We start from the raw sequence: 17,147 nt of genomic DNA, 5'->3' as shown, positions 1-17,147 counted from the left end.
ATTCCATTGTATGTATGTGCCACATCTTCTTTATCCATTCGTCTGTCGATGGGCATTTAGGTTGCTTCCATGACCTGGCTATTGTAAATAGTGCTGCAATGAACATTGGGGTGCACGTGTCTTTTTGAATTATGGTTTTCTCTGGGTAGATGCCCAGTAGTGGGATTGCTGGGTCATATGGTAATTCTATTTTTAGTTTCTTAAGGAACCTCCATACTGTTCTCCATAGTGGCTGTATCAATTTACATTCCCACCAGCAGTGCAAGAGGGTTCCCTCTTCTCCACACCCTCTCCAGCATTTGTTGTTTGTAGATTTTCTGATGATGCCCATTCTAACCCGTGTGAGGTGATACGTCATTGTAGTTTTGATTTCCATTTCTCTGATAATTAGTGATGCTGAGCAGCTTTTCATGTGCCTCTTGGCCATCTGTATGTCTTCTTTGGAGAGATGTCTATTTAGGTCTTCTGCCCATTTTTGGATTGGGTTGTTTGTTTTTTTCATATTGAGCTGCGTGAGCTGTTTATGTATTTTTGGAGATTAATCCTTTGTCCGTTGATTCGTTTGCAAATATTTTCTCCCATTCTGAGGGTTGTCTTTTCGTCTTGTTTATGGTTTCTTTTGCTGTGCAAAAGCTTTAAAGTTTCATTAGGTCCCATTTGTTTATTTTTGTTTTTATTTCCGTTACTCTAGGAGGTGGGTCCAAAAAGATCTTGCTGTGATTTATGTCAAGGAGTGTTCTTCCTATGTTTTCCTCAAAGAGCGTTATAGTGTCCAGTCTTACATTTAGGTCTTTAATCCGTTTTGAGTTTATTTTTGTGTATGGTGTTAGGGAGTATTCTAATTTCATTCTTTTACATGTAGCTGTCCAGTTTTCCCAGCACTACTTATTGAAGAGACTGTCTTTTCTCCATTGTATATCCTTGCCTCCTTTGTCATAGATTAGTTGACCATAGGTGCATGGATTTACCTCTGGGCTTTCTATCCTGTTCCATTGATCTGTATTTCTGTTTTTGTACCAGTACCATATTGTCTTGATTACTGTAGCTTTGTAGTAGAGTCTGAAGTCAGGGAGTCTGATTCCTCCAGCTCCGTTTTTTTCCCTCAAGATTGCTTTGGCTAGTCAGGGTCTTTTGTGTCTCCATACAAATTTTAAGATTTTTTGTTCTAGCTCTGTAAAGAATGCCATTGGTAATTTGATAGGGATTGCATTGAATCTGTAGATTGCTTTGGGTAGTACAGTTATTTTCACAATGTTGATTCTTCCAATCCAAGAGCATGGTATATCTCTCCATCTGTTTGTGTCATCTTTGATTTCTTTCATCAGTGTCTGATTGTTTCCTGCATGCAGGTCTTTTACCTCCTTAGGTAGGTTTATTCCTAGGTATTTTATTCTTTTTGTTGCAGTGGTGAATGGGATTGTTTCCTTAATTTCTCCTTCTGATCTTTCGTTGTTAGTGTATAGGAATGCCAGAGATTTCTGTGCGTTAATTTTGTATCCTGCAACTTTACCAGATTCATTGATTAGCTCTAGTAGTTTTCTGGTGACATATTTAGGATTTTCTATGTATAGTATCATGTCATCTGCAAACAGTGACAGTTTTACTTCTTTTCCAATTTGGATTCCTTTTCTTCTCTGATTGCCTTGGCTAGGACTTCCAAAACTATGTTGAATAATAGTGGCGAGAGTGGACATCCATGTCCTGTTCCTGATCTTAGAGGAAATGCTTTCAGTTTTTCACCATTGAGAATGATGTTTGCTGTGGGTTTGTCGTATATGGCCTTTATTATGTTGAGGTAGGTTCCCTCTGTGCTCACTTTCTGGAGAGTTTTTATCATAAATGGGTGTTGAATTTTGTCAAAAGCTTTTTCTGCCTCTATTGAGATGATCATATGGTTTTTATTCTTCAGTTAGTTAATGTGGTGTATCACATTGATTGATTTGCATATACTGAAGAATCCTTGCATCCCTGAGATAAACCCTAGTTGATCATGGTGTATGATCCTTTTTTTTTTTTTTTTTTCTCTTATATCTGTTCAGGCAAGAACTGTTAGTCCACTCTACTTTTATTTTACTCTCATTAAAGTTTCCTATTATGGTAGTATTTTTTATAAAGGAATTTATAAATTGAATTAAAAGAAACTTCCACTGAAGAGACTCAACAAGTAAAAATAATTACTGAAATAATCGTTTAAAGAAAGTATTTCCCCAGAGAAGTCTTCACCAAGTGTATGATCCTTTTAATGTGTTGGTGGATTCTGTTTGCTAGTATTTTGTTGGGGATTTTTGTATCTATATTCATCAGTGATATTGGTCTGTAATTTTCTTTTTTTGTAGTATCTTTGTCTGGTTTTGGTATCAGGGTGATGGTGGCCTCATAGAATGTGTTTGGGAGTGTTCCTTCCTCTGCAGTTTTTTGGAAGAGTTTGAGAAGGTTGGGTGTTAGCTCTTCTCTAAATGTTTGATAGAATTCACCTGTGAAGGAATAAAGACACAGACTAAGACAATGGACTCGAGGACACGGGGAGGGGGAAGGGTAAGCTGGGACGAAGTGAGGGAGTGGCATGGACATATATACACTACCAAATGTAGAATAGATAGCTAGTGGGAAGCAGCCACATAGCACAGGGAGATCAGCTCTGTGCTTTGTGACCACCTACAGGGGTGGGATAGGGAGGGTGGGAGGGAAACGCAAGGGGGAGGAGATATGGGGATATATGTATATGTATAGCTGATTCACTTTGTTATACAGCAGACACTAACACACCATTGTAAAGCAATTATACTCCAATAAAGATGTTTAAAAAAAAATGCATGGGAGCAATTACAAACAAGTTACTGCGTAGCTGGGGCTTTGATAAATGAATGATTTAATTGAACTGAACCCAAAGGCTGCATTTACAGTGATTCTAAGTTTTGGAATTCAGTGCTTGATTTGCATTCCATAGTAAAACTTTTACTCTGAAAAATGTTTTAAGAGGATAAATATTGCTACTGAAATTCCACTAGGAAAGGTAAAGGCAATGCTCTCAGTGGTTTTCTGTAGGTGTGAAGTAAAACTTTTAAGACATGCTGTATCGTGACTTTTGTTAACAAGATACTGTGATGTGACTAGGCGGCCTTGAATCCAGAGATAGTAGATCAAAACTCCATACATCAGTGACTCATAGGTTTAAGAAACTTTAGGTGTCTGGCATGTCATTATTTTTCAGAAAAATTATTATTTGTACTATTTTGGAGGGGGACCCTGAGGCACTGATTTTACCTTCTTGGGTTATGTAATATTTTAACTACCTTAATGAGCTTTTTGTTAACAGCAGCCCCAAAATATGACAGTGCTATCTCTTAAAACTCAAGAACTAAAAAGTTTCCAGATATATTCATTTAAAAAATATTCTCTGTGCTATGAGAACCAAATAAAAAGTAACACATTAAATAAAGTTCTTCCTATTCAAAAAAAAAAAAAAGAATTTACCTGTGAAGCCATCTGGGCCTGGACTTTCATTTGATCAGTTTCAATTTCGTTACTTGTGATTGGTCTGTTCATATTTTCTATTTCTTCCTGGTTCAGTCTTGGAAGGTTATATACCTTTCTAAGAATTTGTCCATTTCTTCCAGGTTGTCCATTTTATTGGCATAGAGTTGCTTGTAGTAGTCTCTTATGATGTTTTGTATTTCTGTGGTGTCTGTTGTAACTTTTCCTCTTTTCATTTCTAATTTTATTGATTTGAATCCTCTCCCTCTTTTTCTTGATGAGTCTGGCTAAAGATTTATCAATTCTGTTTATCTTCTCAGAAAACCAGCTTTTAGTTTTATTGATCTTCGCTATTGTTTTCTTTGTTTCTATTTCATTTATTTCTGCTCTGATCTTTATGACTTCTTTCCTTCTACTAACTTTGGGTTTTGTTTGTTCTTCTTTCTCTAGTTCCTTTAGGTGTAAGGTTAGATTGTTTATTTGAGACTGCTCTTGTTTCTTGAGGTATGCTTGTATTGCTATAAACTTCCCTCTTAGAACTGCTTTTGCTGCATCCCATAGGTTTTGGATTGTCATGTTTTCGTTGCCATTTGTCTCTAGGTATTTTTTGATTTCCTCTTTGATTTCTTCCATGATCTCTTGGTTATTTCGTAATGGATTGTTTAGCCTCCACGTGTTTGTGTTTTTTACATTTTTTTCCCTGTAATTGATTTCTAATCTCATAGTGTAGTGGTCAGAAAAGATGCTGGATATGATTTCAGTTTTCTTAATTTTACCAAGGCTTTGTGACCCAGGATGTGATCTATCCTGGAGAATGTTTCATATGCACTTGAGAAGAAAGTGTAATCTGCTGTTTTCGGATGGAATGTCCTATAAATATCAATTAAGTCTATCTGGTCTAATGTGTCATTTAAAGCTTGTGTTTCCTTATTAATTTTCTGTCTGGATGATCTGTCCATTGGTGTAAGTGGGGTGTTAAAGTCCCCCACTATTATTGTGTTACTGTCGATTCCCTCTTTTATAGCTGTTAACATTTGCCTTATGTATTGAGGTGCTCCTATGTTGGGTGCATATATAATTGTTATATCTTCTTCTTGGATTGAACCCTTGATCATTATGTAGTGTCCTTCCCTGTCTCTTGTAACATTCTTTATTTTAAAGTCTATTTTATCTGATATGAGTATTGCTACTCCAGCTTTCTTTTCATTTTCCATTTGCATGGAATATCTTTTTCCATCCCCTCATTTTCAGTCTGTATGTGTCCCTAGGTCTTAAGTGGGTCTCTTGTAGACAGCATATATATGGGTCTTGTTTTTGTATCCATTCAGCGAGCCTGTGTCTTTTGGATGGAGCATTTAATCCATTCACATTTAAGGTAATTATCGATATGTATGTTCCTATGACCATTTTCTTAATTGTTTTGGGTTTGTTTTTGTAGGTCCTTTTCTTCTCTTGTGTTTCTCACTTAGAGAAGTTCCTTTAGCATTTGTTGTAGAGCAGGTTTGGTGGTGCTGAATTCTCTTAGCTTTTGCTTGTCTGTAAAGCTTTTGATTTCTCTGTTGAATCTGAATGAGATCCTTGCCGGATAGAGTAATGTTGGTTGTAGGTTCTTCCCTTTCATCAGTTTAAATATATCGTGCCACTCCCTTCTGGCTTGTAGAGTTTCTGCTGAGAAATCAGCTGTTAACCTTTTGGGAGTTCCCTTGTATGTTATTTGTCATTTTTCCCTTGCTGCTTTCAATAATTTTTCTTTGTCTTTAATTTTTGTCAGTTTGATTACTGTGTGTCTCAGTGTGTTTCTCCTTGGGTTTATCCTGCCTGGGACTCTCTGCGCTTCCTGGACTTCGGTGGCTATTTCCTTTCCCATGTTTTCAACTATAATCTCTTCAAATATTTTCTCTGGTCCTTTCTCTCTCTCTTCTCCTTCTGGGACCCCTATAATGCGAATGTTGGTGCATTTAATGTTGTCCCAGAGGTCTCTTAGGCTGTCTGCATTTCTTTTCATTCTTTTTTCTTTATTCTATTCCACGGCAGTGATTTCCACCATCCTGTCTTCCAGGTCACTTATCTGTTCTTCTGCCTCAGTTATTCTGCTAGTGATTCCTTCTAGTGTAGTTTTCATTTCAGTTATTGTATTGTTCATCTCTGTTTGTTTGTTCTTTAATTCTTCTAGGTCTTTGTTAAACATTTCTTGCATCTTCTCGGATATTTGCCCTCCATTCTTTTTCCAAGGTCCTGGATCATCTTCACTATCATTATTCTGAATTCTTTTTCTAGAAGGTGGCCCATCTCCACTTCATTTGATTGTTTTTCTGAGGTTTTATCTTGTTCCTTCATCTGGTACATAGTCCTCTGCCTTTTCATCTTGTCTATCTTTCTGTGAATGTGGTTTTCATTCCACAGGCTGCAGGATTGTAGTTTTTCTTGCTTCTGCTGTCTGCTCTCTGGTGGATGAGGTTATCTCGGAGGCTTGTGCAAGTTTCCTAATGGGAGGGACTGGTGGTGGGTAGAGCTGGCTGTTGCTCTGGTGGGCAGAGCTCAGTAAAACTTTAATCCCCTTGTCTGCTGATGGGTGGGGCTGGGTTCCCTCCCTGTTGGTTGTTTGGCCTGAGGCAACCCAGCACTGGAGCCTACCTGGCTCTTTGGTGGGGCTAATGGTGGACTCCGGGTGGGCTCAAGCCAAGGAGTACTTCCCAGAACCTCTGCTGCCAGTGTCCTTGTCCTCACGGTGAGACACAGCCACCCCCACTTCTGCAGGAGACCCTCCATCACTCGCAGGTAGGTCTGGTTCAGTGTCCCCTGGGGTCACTGCTCCTTCCTCCTGGGTCCCGATGCACACACTACTTTGTGTGTGCCCTCCAAGAGTGGAGTCTCTGTTTCCCCCAGTCCTGTCGAAGTCGTGCAATCAAATCCCACTCGCCTTCAAAGTCTGATTCTCTGGGAATTCCTCCTCCCGTTGCTGGACCTTCAGGTTAGGAAGCCTGACGTGGGGCTCAGAACCTTCACTCCAGTGGGTGGACTTCTGTGGTATAAGTGTTCTCCAGTTTGTGAGTTGCCCACCCAGCAGTTATGGGATTTGATTTTATTGTGATTGCGCCCCTCCTACCGTCTCACTGCAGCTTCTCCTTTGTCTCTGGATGTGGGGTACCTCTCCTGGTGAGTTCCAGTGTCTTCCTGTCAATGATTGTTCAGGAGTTAGCTGTGATTCCGGTGCTCTCGCAAGAGGGAGTGAGAGCACGTCCTTCTACTCCATCATCTTCTTTCCGATGTTCTTTGCTTCTCTTTTCCTTTGTGCACAGTCTAGTGTCACTTGCTCACAGGGTGCAGCGTGCAGAGGCCTCATGCAGATCTTCAGACCAGTGTTGCTCCTGCGAAATAGCTGCAGGGACACCTCAGCTCGGCGGGCCATGCAAGACACTGCCAGGTGTTCTTTTTCATTCTTGTCTGGTTGTACCATTTGGATTTTTGTCTGCAGCCCTCTAATTCTTACCGTATCATAGAGGCCGAGAATTTCCGCAGTGGAAGGGACCTTAGAAAATGTTCACATTCTTCTGATTATTGGAAATGCTACCGTGTTCAAGACCGGGCCATCTCCTTCAGGAAACCACCCCTGACAACCGCCCACTCTGCCCCCCGCCCACCCTGGGGCTCCGGGAGAAGTGTCCTGTCTGCCCCCTCCACTAGTCTGCAAGCCCTTTCAGGATGGGGAGCATGGGGGGCCCACGGTTCTGTTTCCAGCTTCCAGCAGAGTGTCTGACACATTGAATTCTCCTTAGAACAGGAGGCTGAGAGGGCATCTGAAGTACATGGGGACTCAGATACGACAGATGAGAGCCAGAGGCTTGTCAGGTGGCTTATTCAGTAAATGGCTGACCATTCAGGGTTGTCCATACAGAGGCCACGGTCTGTCTGTCTTGCAGCACAGGTGCTAATGTAACTGCACATCCCTGCTGCAGCCCCGGTAGCACCTTTCCTGGCCAGCAGACCATTGCAAGCACTGGCCCTTCAGATCTGCTTCCGATTTTAAAGCTTGTCTTCTGTCCCTCCTCTGGTGTGTCACTCGCTCTGGTCCTGGTAACTTTTGCCCGCCTGCCTACTGGACATTATCATCGGGTGATGCTCGTTAGGGCCTGATTACACGTGAGGACCCCGGCAAGCAGCACTTCACGCTGCAAGCTCTCTTCAAAATCAGACCTTGTCTTCCTTAGAAAACCGGCCTCGCTCCAGCGTCTGCATCCACCTTCTGCAGGGTTTGCTGTGTTCACTCTGCATAGGAACTTTCATTCCTGCTGGTACAGGAGGAGATGCTGACTTGGGACCTCTTGCCTCGTCTTCTCTCGTGGCGCAGGCTGAGTGCCCACCCTCTTCTCACCTCCCTGCTGATGCGCTACTCTGGAGAGTTCAGTTTCTCCACAGCTTTTCAAAGCGCCAGCTCTGTGCCCAGCACAGCACTGAGAACCGTCCTGTGCTTTTGAGGGAAAATGTTTTCTCGGCCAAAATACTTTGTGGCTTTTGGAGGAAGCAATTCTGCATCTTCCTTCTTTTTCCTCTCTTGCTTTTTGCCTCATTTTTCCCAATTATTAAAGGACTGTATTATTTTAAAAATTTAGCTAAGAGAAAAAAGAGAAGAGGGGCCCATGGTTGTACAGCACGTAGACGCCCACGAGGAGTGCCGACCCCCCTCTGGTGCGGACGTGGAGCCCAATGCTGTCTGTTCAGGAGGTACTGGCTAGGCCCTTCCTCATGCCAGGCCACATCATAGGTGCTGGAATAAAGTGGCCAAAACACGGCCCAGGTCCCTGCTTTCATGAAGCTCACGATGATGAGCAGATAGATGAACAGGTGACGTGTTTTCCAGGGGCGACAGTGCAGTGAAGGAACGAGGGCAGGAGAGGCCGGAGTGTGCCCGAGGCTGCTGCTTCTGCTAGGGGGGTGGCTCTGGGAAGTCCCGTTGGACGCGGTGACAACGGAGCAGGAGCCCAAAGGGAGTGAGGGAGGGGCTCCGAGCAGGGCAGTCACGCTGGGGGAGGACCCAGGAGGCCGGGAGGGCACTGGGCGTGGGGCGGCAGCTCCGGGCAGGCAGGGTCTGGCCGGGCACGGATGCCCAAGGGGCTGTGCTCAGTGAGGGGACACACAGCGTGGCACGTAGGGTTGTGTGCTGCCCTCTTCACTCATTCACACATAAGCCTTTTCTCGCTTATCGCAGAGCTTGTAGGGCATGAGGGAGGTGCTAAGCGTCCACATCTTAGATGACAGGACCCTCTCTGTGTATTTGGGAGGCGGTGCAGCGGAGCAGAGGTGTGCAGACTGGGGCACAAGCGACCCCATCCACATCCCGACTATCCCTTAGCCGCCGTCATCTCCATGCAGGAGATGGGGTCTCGGTGGGAAGCTGCTCTCCCGCGAGAACAGAGCCCAGTAGAGTGCCTGGGTCTGTTAGTGCTCTGGTCTAGATTCTGGAACACTTGAGGTGGGCAGAGCTGTAGAACTCAGAGGCTGACTTAGTGAATAGTTTGCACAGTCCTATAGGTTAAGGTTTTCCATTAAGCTCTCTATGCTGCCGATAATTTAGCTGGAAGATGTGTTAGATACAGCACTTGGGGAAAATGGAGTACCCATCTCAGGGGATAATGACACTGTGAAGCCAGATTATTTCTACCATGGAGAACAATTGCAAGCCTGTGCTAACAGATTAAACTGCTAGGGTGTGATTGTTTTGAACAAAGAAAATGGTCGAGAGCTCTACAGCCAGCCATAAACTGATTGGGGTGGGTAAAGAGTAATAATTTAACCCTGTTGATCTATGGCATGTAATCCCTTTAGTCGCTGCCACACTACAGCAGCTGAGGAAGGTCCCCGGACCTGAGGTCACCCAGACTAACGTCCAGATTTTGCTACTTTCCAGCTGTTTGACCTTAGATGAGTCACCAGACGCTAGAGGTTTCATTCAGAGATGCCCAAGCCACAAGATGCTGTGTGCAAATGATTGGGATGAGGCAGGGAGAGTGTCCACTGGGTTTCATGGGGACAGGGAAGGAATTCCCTGGTTTGCAGAAACATAAAACAAAACAACAAACAGAGTGGGAATCACGTAACAGGTGGAGTGCGGGAAGTGGGAGGAGGGGCTTGCTCTGCAGGGAGCCTCCGTGCCTCCCTCTGGAACGCAGCCCTCCACCACTCTTGGCTCCTCTTTCTCCAGCTGTACGTGAAGCGGGGCCTCTCCGGGGCCGGCGGAGCTGCTCACACAAGCTCGTGAGAACGTAGACTTGTCATGAGTTAGGCTTTGGACGCCCCGCCTGTTACAGCTGTGCCATCTGGAGGGCCACTCTTCGCAGGACTTCTGTGAACTGGACACTTATCTTTGTCTTCATCACTCTGTCTGCTGAATTAAGCCCAACGGACAGTGTTTGGAAAGTTTATTTTACTCTTACAATTAGCAGTGAGTGAACTTAACTGGTGATTCCGGTGGACAAATCCCTGGAGCTGAAAATTAGAAAAAAAAATGGAGAAAGGATTATGTTAAATAGACTTAATACGTAGAAAAGGTAATACGGGCAAATAAATGTAGCTATTTAGTGGGAGAGACAGATGGTGCTAAGTCTTCTCTTCCCGTGTTAGGCGAGTTGCGGTCCAGGGGCTGCCGCGGATTGGGGGAGGCAGGGCCCTTCCTGGGAAGCCGCCAGCGTCTTCCTTCGTAAAACCAAGTCTCAGTCTCTCAGCTGGTGAGCGAGGCTCTTCAGGATCTGGTTGTGAACGTCGTTTCCGGCCTCACCCGCCCCTGCTCCCCAGCGCCGCCTCTCCTGTGACTCGTGCACTTTGGACAGACACACAGCCCCTGGGGGCCTCCCCTGTGCAGACACACTCGGGGTCTGGGGTCCCTCGCTCTGCTAGGAGCAAAGCCTCAGTGCAGACGAGGGGCCCACAGGAGACGCAGGATGGGGATGCAGGAGCCCTCCGGGCTTTGAGGGGGGCCACGAGAAGCGTGGTGGGGAAGCCTGGAATCGGAGGGCTGTGGAAGCAGCGAAGAGGACGTCTCAGTGGGTAAAGCTGAGGTTGGCTCAGCAGCGTCAGACAGCAGAGGACCGTGTGGAGAGGTGAGGATGGAACCCTGCCCAGTGGGCTTGGTGACTGGGAGGTGGCGGTGGCCCTGGTGGGGCTGTGGGCACACGCCGGCTCTTTGCCGCCTTCCCTCGGCCTGCCGCACCTTTTCCCACCATCTGCAGACAGCGCCTTCCGCGAAGTGGCCCCGGGCCCTGATGGGACAGAGTTAGCGTGTAATCGCCCTTATTTCGAGCACGGTGGCCTCTTGTTGGTTCTGCCCTTCTTCCGCATCTGTGGGCAGTGGCCACGCCTCAGTCGTCCTGGGACCTCCTGGATGTGTGTCCACCCTGCTGCCATGGGAACAGGGGCTGCAGCCTCTGCTCATCAAAGCCCTGGGCCCGGCCGGGATCTCTTTTTCCGGGGCAGCAGTGTCAGCCCTTGTCAGTACTCAGCCATCGAGGCACTAGAGTTGTCCAAAAGGACAGTGAGATCTTAGGCTGGCGACGTCCTCATTTTAGGCTTCATTTCTGATGACGGCAATCACTGTGTGTGAACGACAGTGCCAGGAGTGTATCACAAAGCTCGTGTATTGGTTGATCTCACCCTTTTTGTTTATCACCATTGTGTCATCTGTTTACCTGAAGTGCATCAGCTTGTTTTGCACACCTGAGGTCCTGGGACCTCAGCATAAATCACCCATGCCTCCTGACTTCTTCCTTCATGTAGAATTTACTGACAGTTAAGAGAAGAGCATTTGTTGAGTATTCCTTCCCCCTTTCCCACCCTTCTGTCAGGTACCTTCTTTCAAAGTGAAATAAATCAATATTTACTTCTGAAGTCTTGGTTCACAGTGCATTTTCCCATTTAAATGAAATTGAAACAAACAGTAAAAGAAGAAGAAGAAAAAAAAGGCCTCCATCTACTGCAGAAAAACAGCTCAGGCTAAAAGGATTAATACTTTCCACTCAGGGTATCTCTCTAGCTTCTGGTAAGTTCCGTCAGTCCAAGTTAAAGGTTCCTTCCAATCAGTAACTTTGTGTGGAGCCCACCCCAGACGTGCCTCGTCCATTTTCTTCTCTGCGTTAAACGGGACCCCGTCTGACACAGCCCTTCCTGCTGTCGGGGAATGACACAGGCCCAGGGCCGAGGGAGACCCCTGGAAGCCCCATGGGCCGTTCCCAGAGACGGCGTGGGGTCGTGGCTTGTTACAGAGGGCCGGGCAGGGAGGAGACCATCCCACGCCAGGCTCCAGCTGGGAAGGGAGTCAGAAGCGTCATGAATGGGAGCTCACGGAGGCCACCTGAGCAGACCCACTGCTTCCAGTCTCTCCCGGGGGTCCTGGGAGTCATTGCTCCTTCTGCTCTCTCTCTGCCTGGAGTCCCGTCCCCCTGCCTCCTCCGGAGGCTGCCCTGGCACTCTGTCAGAGCATCGCTCGGTTCCTGTGTCTGCCCCGCTAGACTGGCTTTCCACCACGTGCTGCCGGAGCGCCCATCAGGGCACCTGCACCCGGTTGAGCATCGTTGCACAAATACTGGGTTCTTGCTCCGTGCCAGGCATCCGCCCTGCCCACCTGGCTCTGGGGAAGAGCTGTGCCGGGGCAGTGCCGTCCTAGCCCTCACGGAGCTCAGTCCACTGGGACCTGATAAAATGACAAAGGTTTTGTTGAATGAATGAATAATTGACATGCCGCAGTACCTTAAGAGAACGTTGTTCCCCGTACACGAATGAAGGCACCAAAAGCACGGTGATGTGATTAAGCACCCACTTTGCATACGGACTCTTCTTCAGTTCTCCTAGCCATTCTCTGAAGTGGACCTTTTCATCCCTATTTTATAGATGAGACACCTGAGAGTCACAGGGGAAAGTGGGCAAGGCTCACAGCTAACTGCGGGGGGGAGCTGCTGTGTAAGCCCCGCAAAGTGCAGGACAAGGTTCTTTCCACCTCGCCTTTCGGACCCCTTGGGAAAGGCCGGACTCTCTGACATCCCTCCCTACATCTGAGGGCTCTCGTTCCCCAGCTCAGCAAGTCCAGGCCCCTTCAGTGTCCTCCTGGGCTGGTTTTCTAATCCTTCAGTCATTTTTGCAGCTCTTAGGGTCTCAACACTTTCTAAATCTTTCCCATATTGTTTGTATTATTGGTCTTCTCGAAATCAAAGACAGTTGTAAAACAGACCAGAATGCACAGTCAGGGAGCTGGGGCCTTAGCACCAGCTGGAATTTGGCCTTGTCTGGAATCTGCCTGCTTGGAGCTACAGAGAAAGGCCCGCCCGTAGGAGTGAGCAGGCCCCCTCCACTGACAGAGCCCCGGGGCAGTGAGTGCCCATCAGCAGGCCCCTCCCGTGGCTCCGAGGCGCTAGTGTTGGTGGACAACACCTGGGAAAAACCAGGCGTGCAAGGGCGTGTACTCCTGCCTGGTGTGATGTTGATCTTCTTCATACACAGAGCTGAGCTCCCAGAGTGTGTGGAGAGACAGATAACCCAGGATAAACTGGTCCCTTTTTCACCACCAAATGGACCAGCTATGAATTTCCAGGAGACCCCGCACCCAACCCTCTACACGGTTGCAGGAAATAACTCCTAGAGTGCCTCGGCAACTCCCACGCCTCTGGGAGGCAGCTTGGCATCACGAGAAGAGCTTGGACTGGGTGTTTGAACTTGGGTTCCACCATTAGCCCCGGCTGGGGCCCCTGACCACGTTGCTTTGCACCAGTGGGCGTCACTCTCCTCACCTATAAACCGGGGGTGAGAGCAAGCGTAGAGCATTGCTGAGATGATCCTGTGCAGGAAGGACCAGCTCCTGGAATGTGCCAGATGCTCCGTAGGCAGTCGCGGTGATTCTCTTGTCCGGCTGGACCTGGAAGTGGGGCCCGTGTGACCTTTCTCTTGCCCTCCCGCAGGTCACGGACGAGGAGCCCAGTTCCAACCGCACGGTCATGATCCAGGAGACCCTCCAGCAGGCCGCCGTGGAGCTGGCCGAGCAGCATCACTTGGTGGTGTCCTCCGACGACGTGGAGGGCATTGAGACGGTGACCGTCTACACGCAGGGCGGGGAGGCCTCCGAGTTCATCGTCTACGTGCAGGAGGCCATGCAGCCCGTGGAGGAGCAGGCCGTGGGGCAGCCGGCCCCGGAGCTCTAGGGGGCACGCGGCGTGCGACAGCACCACGGGGCAGGGCTGCCGGCCTCTGCGGAGCCGCCGGGACACGCAGGGCGGGGAGGCCCCAGGACAGTGCTCTCCACAGCGCCCTCCTCTGCGCTGTCCGCCCCGGCGGCCGCGTGGGGCTCTCCTGGCCCCGCTTTGGGTGGGCGAGGGGTCAGCGTCACCAGCGACACAGGGTGCTGCCCCCGGCACAGGCACACACACCTTCCCCCGCGTCGTCTGCTTCCAGGGGGACCTGTGCCTCAACTCCCCAGACGCGGCCCATGCCGCATAGCCCCTTTGCTTCAAGCGTCGAACAGAGACCCCCAGTCCTCATCAGCGTCTTGCCTGAATCACAGCCCAAATCCTTGACCCCCGTCTAGGTGCCGGCTCTTTACCTGGGACTGCTCTGCAGCCTGGTAACCAGGAGACAGCTGTCAGAGAAAGTGACCTTACGGTTTTTGAATCACCTGTGAGAGAAGAGCGGGGAGGGGTTATCTACACAGTTCTACCCTCCTCAAGCATCAAGGGCGCTTATTATCATGTGAAGTAACTATGGTTTGATGGCCCTCCCGCTCCCATCACAGGTGGTGGTCTCAGCTTACTATCTTGGAATTCTTTTGCTTTTAAAATAAATGCACTTTCTCCTATTCACCTCCTACTCTGAGGAGGTGGGGTGGATAGAATAAAAGCATTCTCTGCCTGAGTACTTCCGCTCCTCTGTTAGGTTGGTGGGTTTACCTTTCCCCTTCCCAAATCAGAATCTTGGATCTGGACCCCACCCAGCACCACCTCCTCTGAGACCCAGGACCACCCCCTCTGAGACCCAGCACCGCCCCCTCTGAGACCCGGCACCGCCCCCTCTGAGACCCGGCACCGCCCCCTCTGAGACCCAGGACCCACCCCCTCTTGAGACCCAGCACCACCCCCTCTGAGACCCAGCACCTCCCCCTCTGAGACCCAGCACCGACCCCTCTGAGACCCGGCACCTCCCCCTCTGAGACCCGGCACCTCCCGCTCTGAGACCCGGCACCGCCCCCTCTGAGACCCGGCACCGCCCCCTCTGAGACCCGGCACCGCCCCCTCTGAGACCCGGCACCGCCCCCTCTGAGACCCAAGCGCTTAAAATGTGACAGTGATGCTCGTTCTCCCTCTGAAGCACTAGCCTTGCTTTGGGGCCACTGTTTGAGGTTAACGGTCTTACACCCCACGTCCTGGCACCTCGCATTGGGTTTGCTGCAGCCCCTTCCCACCTCGGGAGGAGCAGTAAACCGACAGTCAGGAGCCTTCGGGATGCGCTCTAGTCCGACTGACCTTTTTAGTCCAGGTGCTCGTGATAAATCCCGTACCTTTTGGCGCCTCTGCCATGTGACAGCTTTGTGGAGGCACTGAGGCGAGTCCCACTGCCCCCGTCCAGCCCCGGGGTCTCCTGACATTGTCACCCAGCATCCAGCTCACTGAGGTCAAGATCTTTTTTCTATCAAATGAAATTTTATTTAATTTATAGTGATTCTAACCAATTGTTTGAATAAACCATCCTTTTAAGTTGTAAATTACCAAGCTATTGCCTCATGGTTTTAGATTTTCACATTTCTAGACTAGACAATGAAATCATCTATATTACATAGGACGGCTCACAAAACTGTTCATCTGAAACAACGTTTTTGATGCTCTTTGGGCACTAAAAACAGCCAAAACTTTTGATTCAGTAACAAATGAAGAAAAAGCTTGAGAATTATTTTTAATCCTACAGTGGTTTGCTGTCCTTTGTTTCCAAGGAAGACATTACTGACCCATTTTCAGTAAAGAATGAACTTTGAGTTATTTCTCTAATAAGGGTGGTGGATTTTTACCAGTCTTGGTAAAGGTAAATGGTACAACAAAATGATGGATTTTTTTTCCTCTTAATGTTTAGAAGCCTGTGTGTCATGTTTGTTTGTTTGTTTCTTGACATATAATTGATCTACGACACTACATTAGTTCCAGGTACACAACATAGTGATGGGATATTTTTATACATTGCAAACTGATAACCACAGTAAGTCTATTTATTGTCTGTCATCATACAAAGTTATTACACAGTTATTGACTATATTTCCCCATCGGGTACATTTCATCCCCATGACTCATCTTTTTTGTAACTGGAAGTTTGTACCTCTTAATCTCCCTCACATATTTCACTTATCCCTCCAACCCCTCTCCCCTCTGCAACCACCTGTTTGTTTTCTGTATCTGTGAGTCCGTTTCTGTTTTGTTACGTTTGTTCATTTGTTTTGTTTTTTGGATTCCACATATAAGTGAAATCGTATGGTATTTGTCTTTATCTAACTTATTGCACTTAGCATAATACCCTCTAAGTCCATCCATGTTGTCACAAATGGCTAGATTCCATTCTTTTTTATGGCTGGGTAATGTTCTATTGTGTAGATATACCACATATTCTTTACCCATTCATCTGTTCATAGGCACTTAGGTTGCTTTCATATCTTGGCTATTGAAAATAATGCTGCAGTGAACATAGGGGTACATATATCTTTTTGAATTAGTGTTTTTGTTTTTGTTCTGAAAAAATACCCAGATGTGGAATTGCTGATTGTATGGTAGTTCTACTTTTAATTTTTTGAGGAACCAGCATATTGTTTTCCATAGTGGCTGCACCAATTTTCATTGTCACCAGCAGTGCACAAGGGATCCCTTTTCTCCACATCCTCACCAACACTTGTTATTTGCTGTTTTTTTTGATAACAGCCATTCTGACAGGAGTGAGGTGATACCTCGTTGTGTTTTTCTTTTGCATTTCCCTGATGATTAGTGATAGTGAGCATCTTTTCATGTGTTTGTTGGCCATCTGTATGTCTTATTTGGAAAAATTTCTATTCAGGTCTTCAGCCCATTTTTTAATTGGGTTGTTTATTTATTTATTTTTGATGTTGAGTTGTATGAGTTGTTTGGATATTTTGGATAATAACCCCTTATCTGATATATTGTTTGCAGATATTTTCTCCCATTCAGTAGGTGGCCTTTCCATTTTGTTGATGACTTCCTTTATGGTGCAAAAGCTTTTTAGTTTGATGTATTCTCATGTGTTTATTTTTGCATTTGTTTCCCTTGTCTGAGAAGACATATTAAAAAAAAATATTGCTCTGACTGGTGTCAAAGAGCATACTGCGTATGTTTTCTTCTAGGGGTTTTATGTTTTCAGGTCTTAGATTTAAGTCTTTAATCTTGAGTTTATTTTTGTAGATGGTGTGAGAAAATGTTCTAATTTTATTCTTCTACATGTAGCTGTCCAGTTTTCTCAGCTGGAGCTTTCTTTTATTTATTGGAGAAATTTCTTTCCCCCATTGCATATTCTTGCCTCCTTTGTTGTAGATTAATTGACCATCCGTGTAAGTTGGGTTTATTTCTGGGTTCTCTCTTCTGTGTCATTGATCTACGTGTGTGTTTTTGTGCCAGTACCTTACTGTTTTGATCACTGTGGCTTTGTAGTGTAGT

General features: G+C 46.9%; 1 protein-coding gene across 1 annotated transcript in view; it reads left to right on the top strand.

Annotated features, from left to right (window-relative positions):
* Window positions 1-15,163, top strand: part of ZFAT (zinc finger and AT-hook domain containing) — a 175,265-nt gene extending 160,102 nt beyond the window's left edge. Inside the window, exon 16 of the mRNA XM_068525862.1 lies at window positions 13,413-15,163. Coding sequence (XP_068381963.1) covers window positions 13,413-13,652 — 240 coding nt within the window. The 3' untranslated portion in view covers window positions 13,653-15,163. The remainder of the gene's footprint in view (window positions 1-13,412) is intronic.
* Window positions 15,164-17,147: the final 1,984 nt, after the last annotated feature.

This window comes from Eschrichtius robustus, chromosome 17 (genome assembly GCF_028021215.1).
Source record: "Eschrichtius robustus isolate mEscRob2 chromosome 17, mEscRob2.pri, whole genome shotgun sequence".
NCBI lineage: Eukaryota > Metazoa > Chordata > Mammalia > Artiodactyla > Eschrichtiidae > Eschrichtius > Eschrichtius robustus.
Note: the sequence above shows the minus strand (reverse complement) of the source record. Positions and strands in the feature narration are given on the sequence as shown.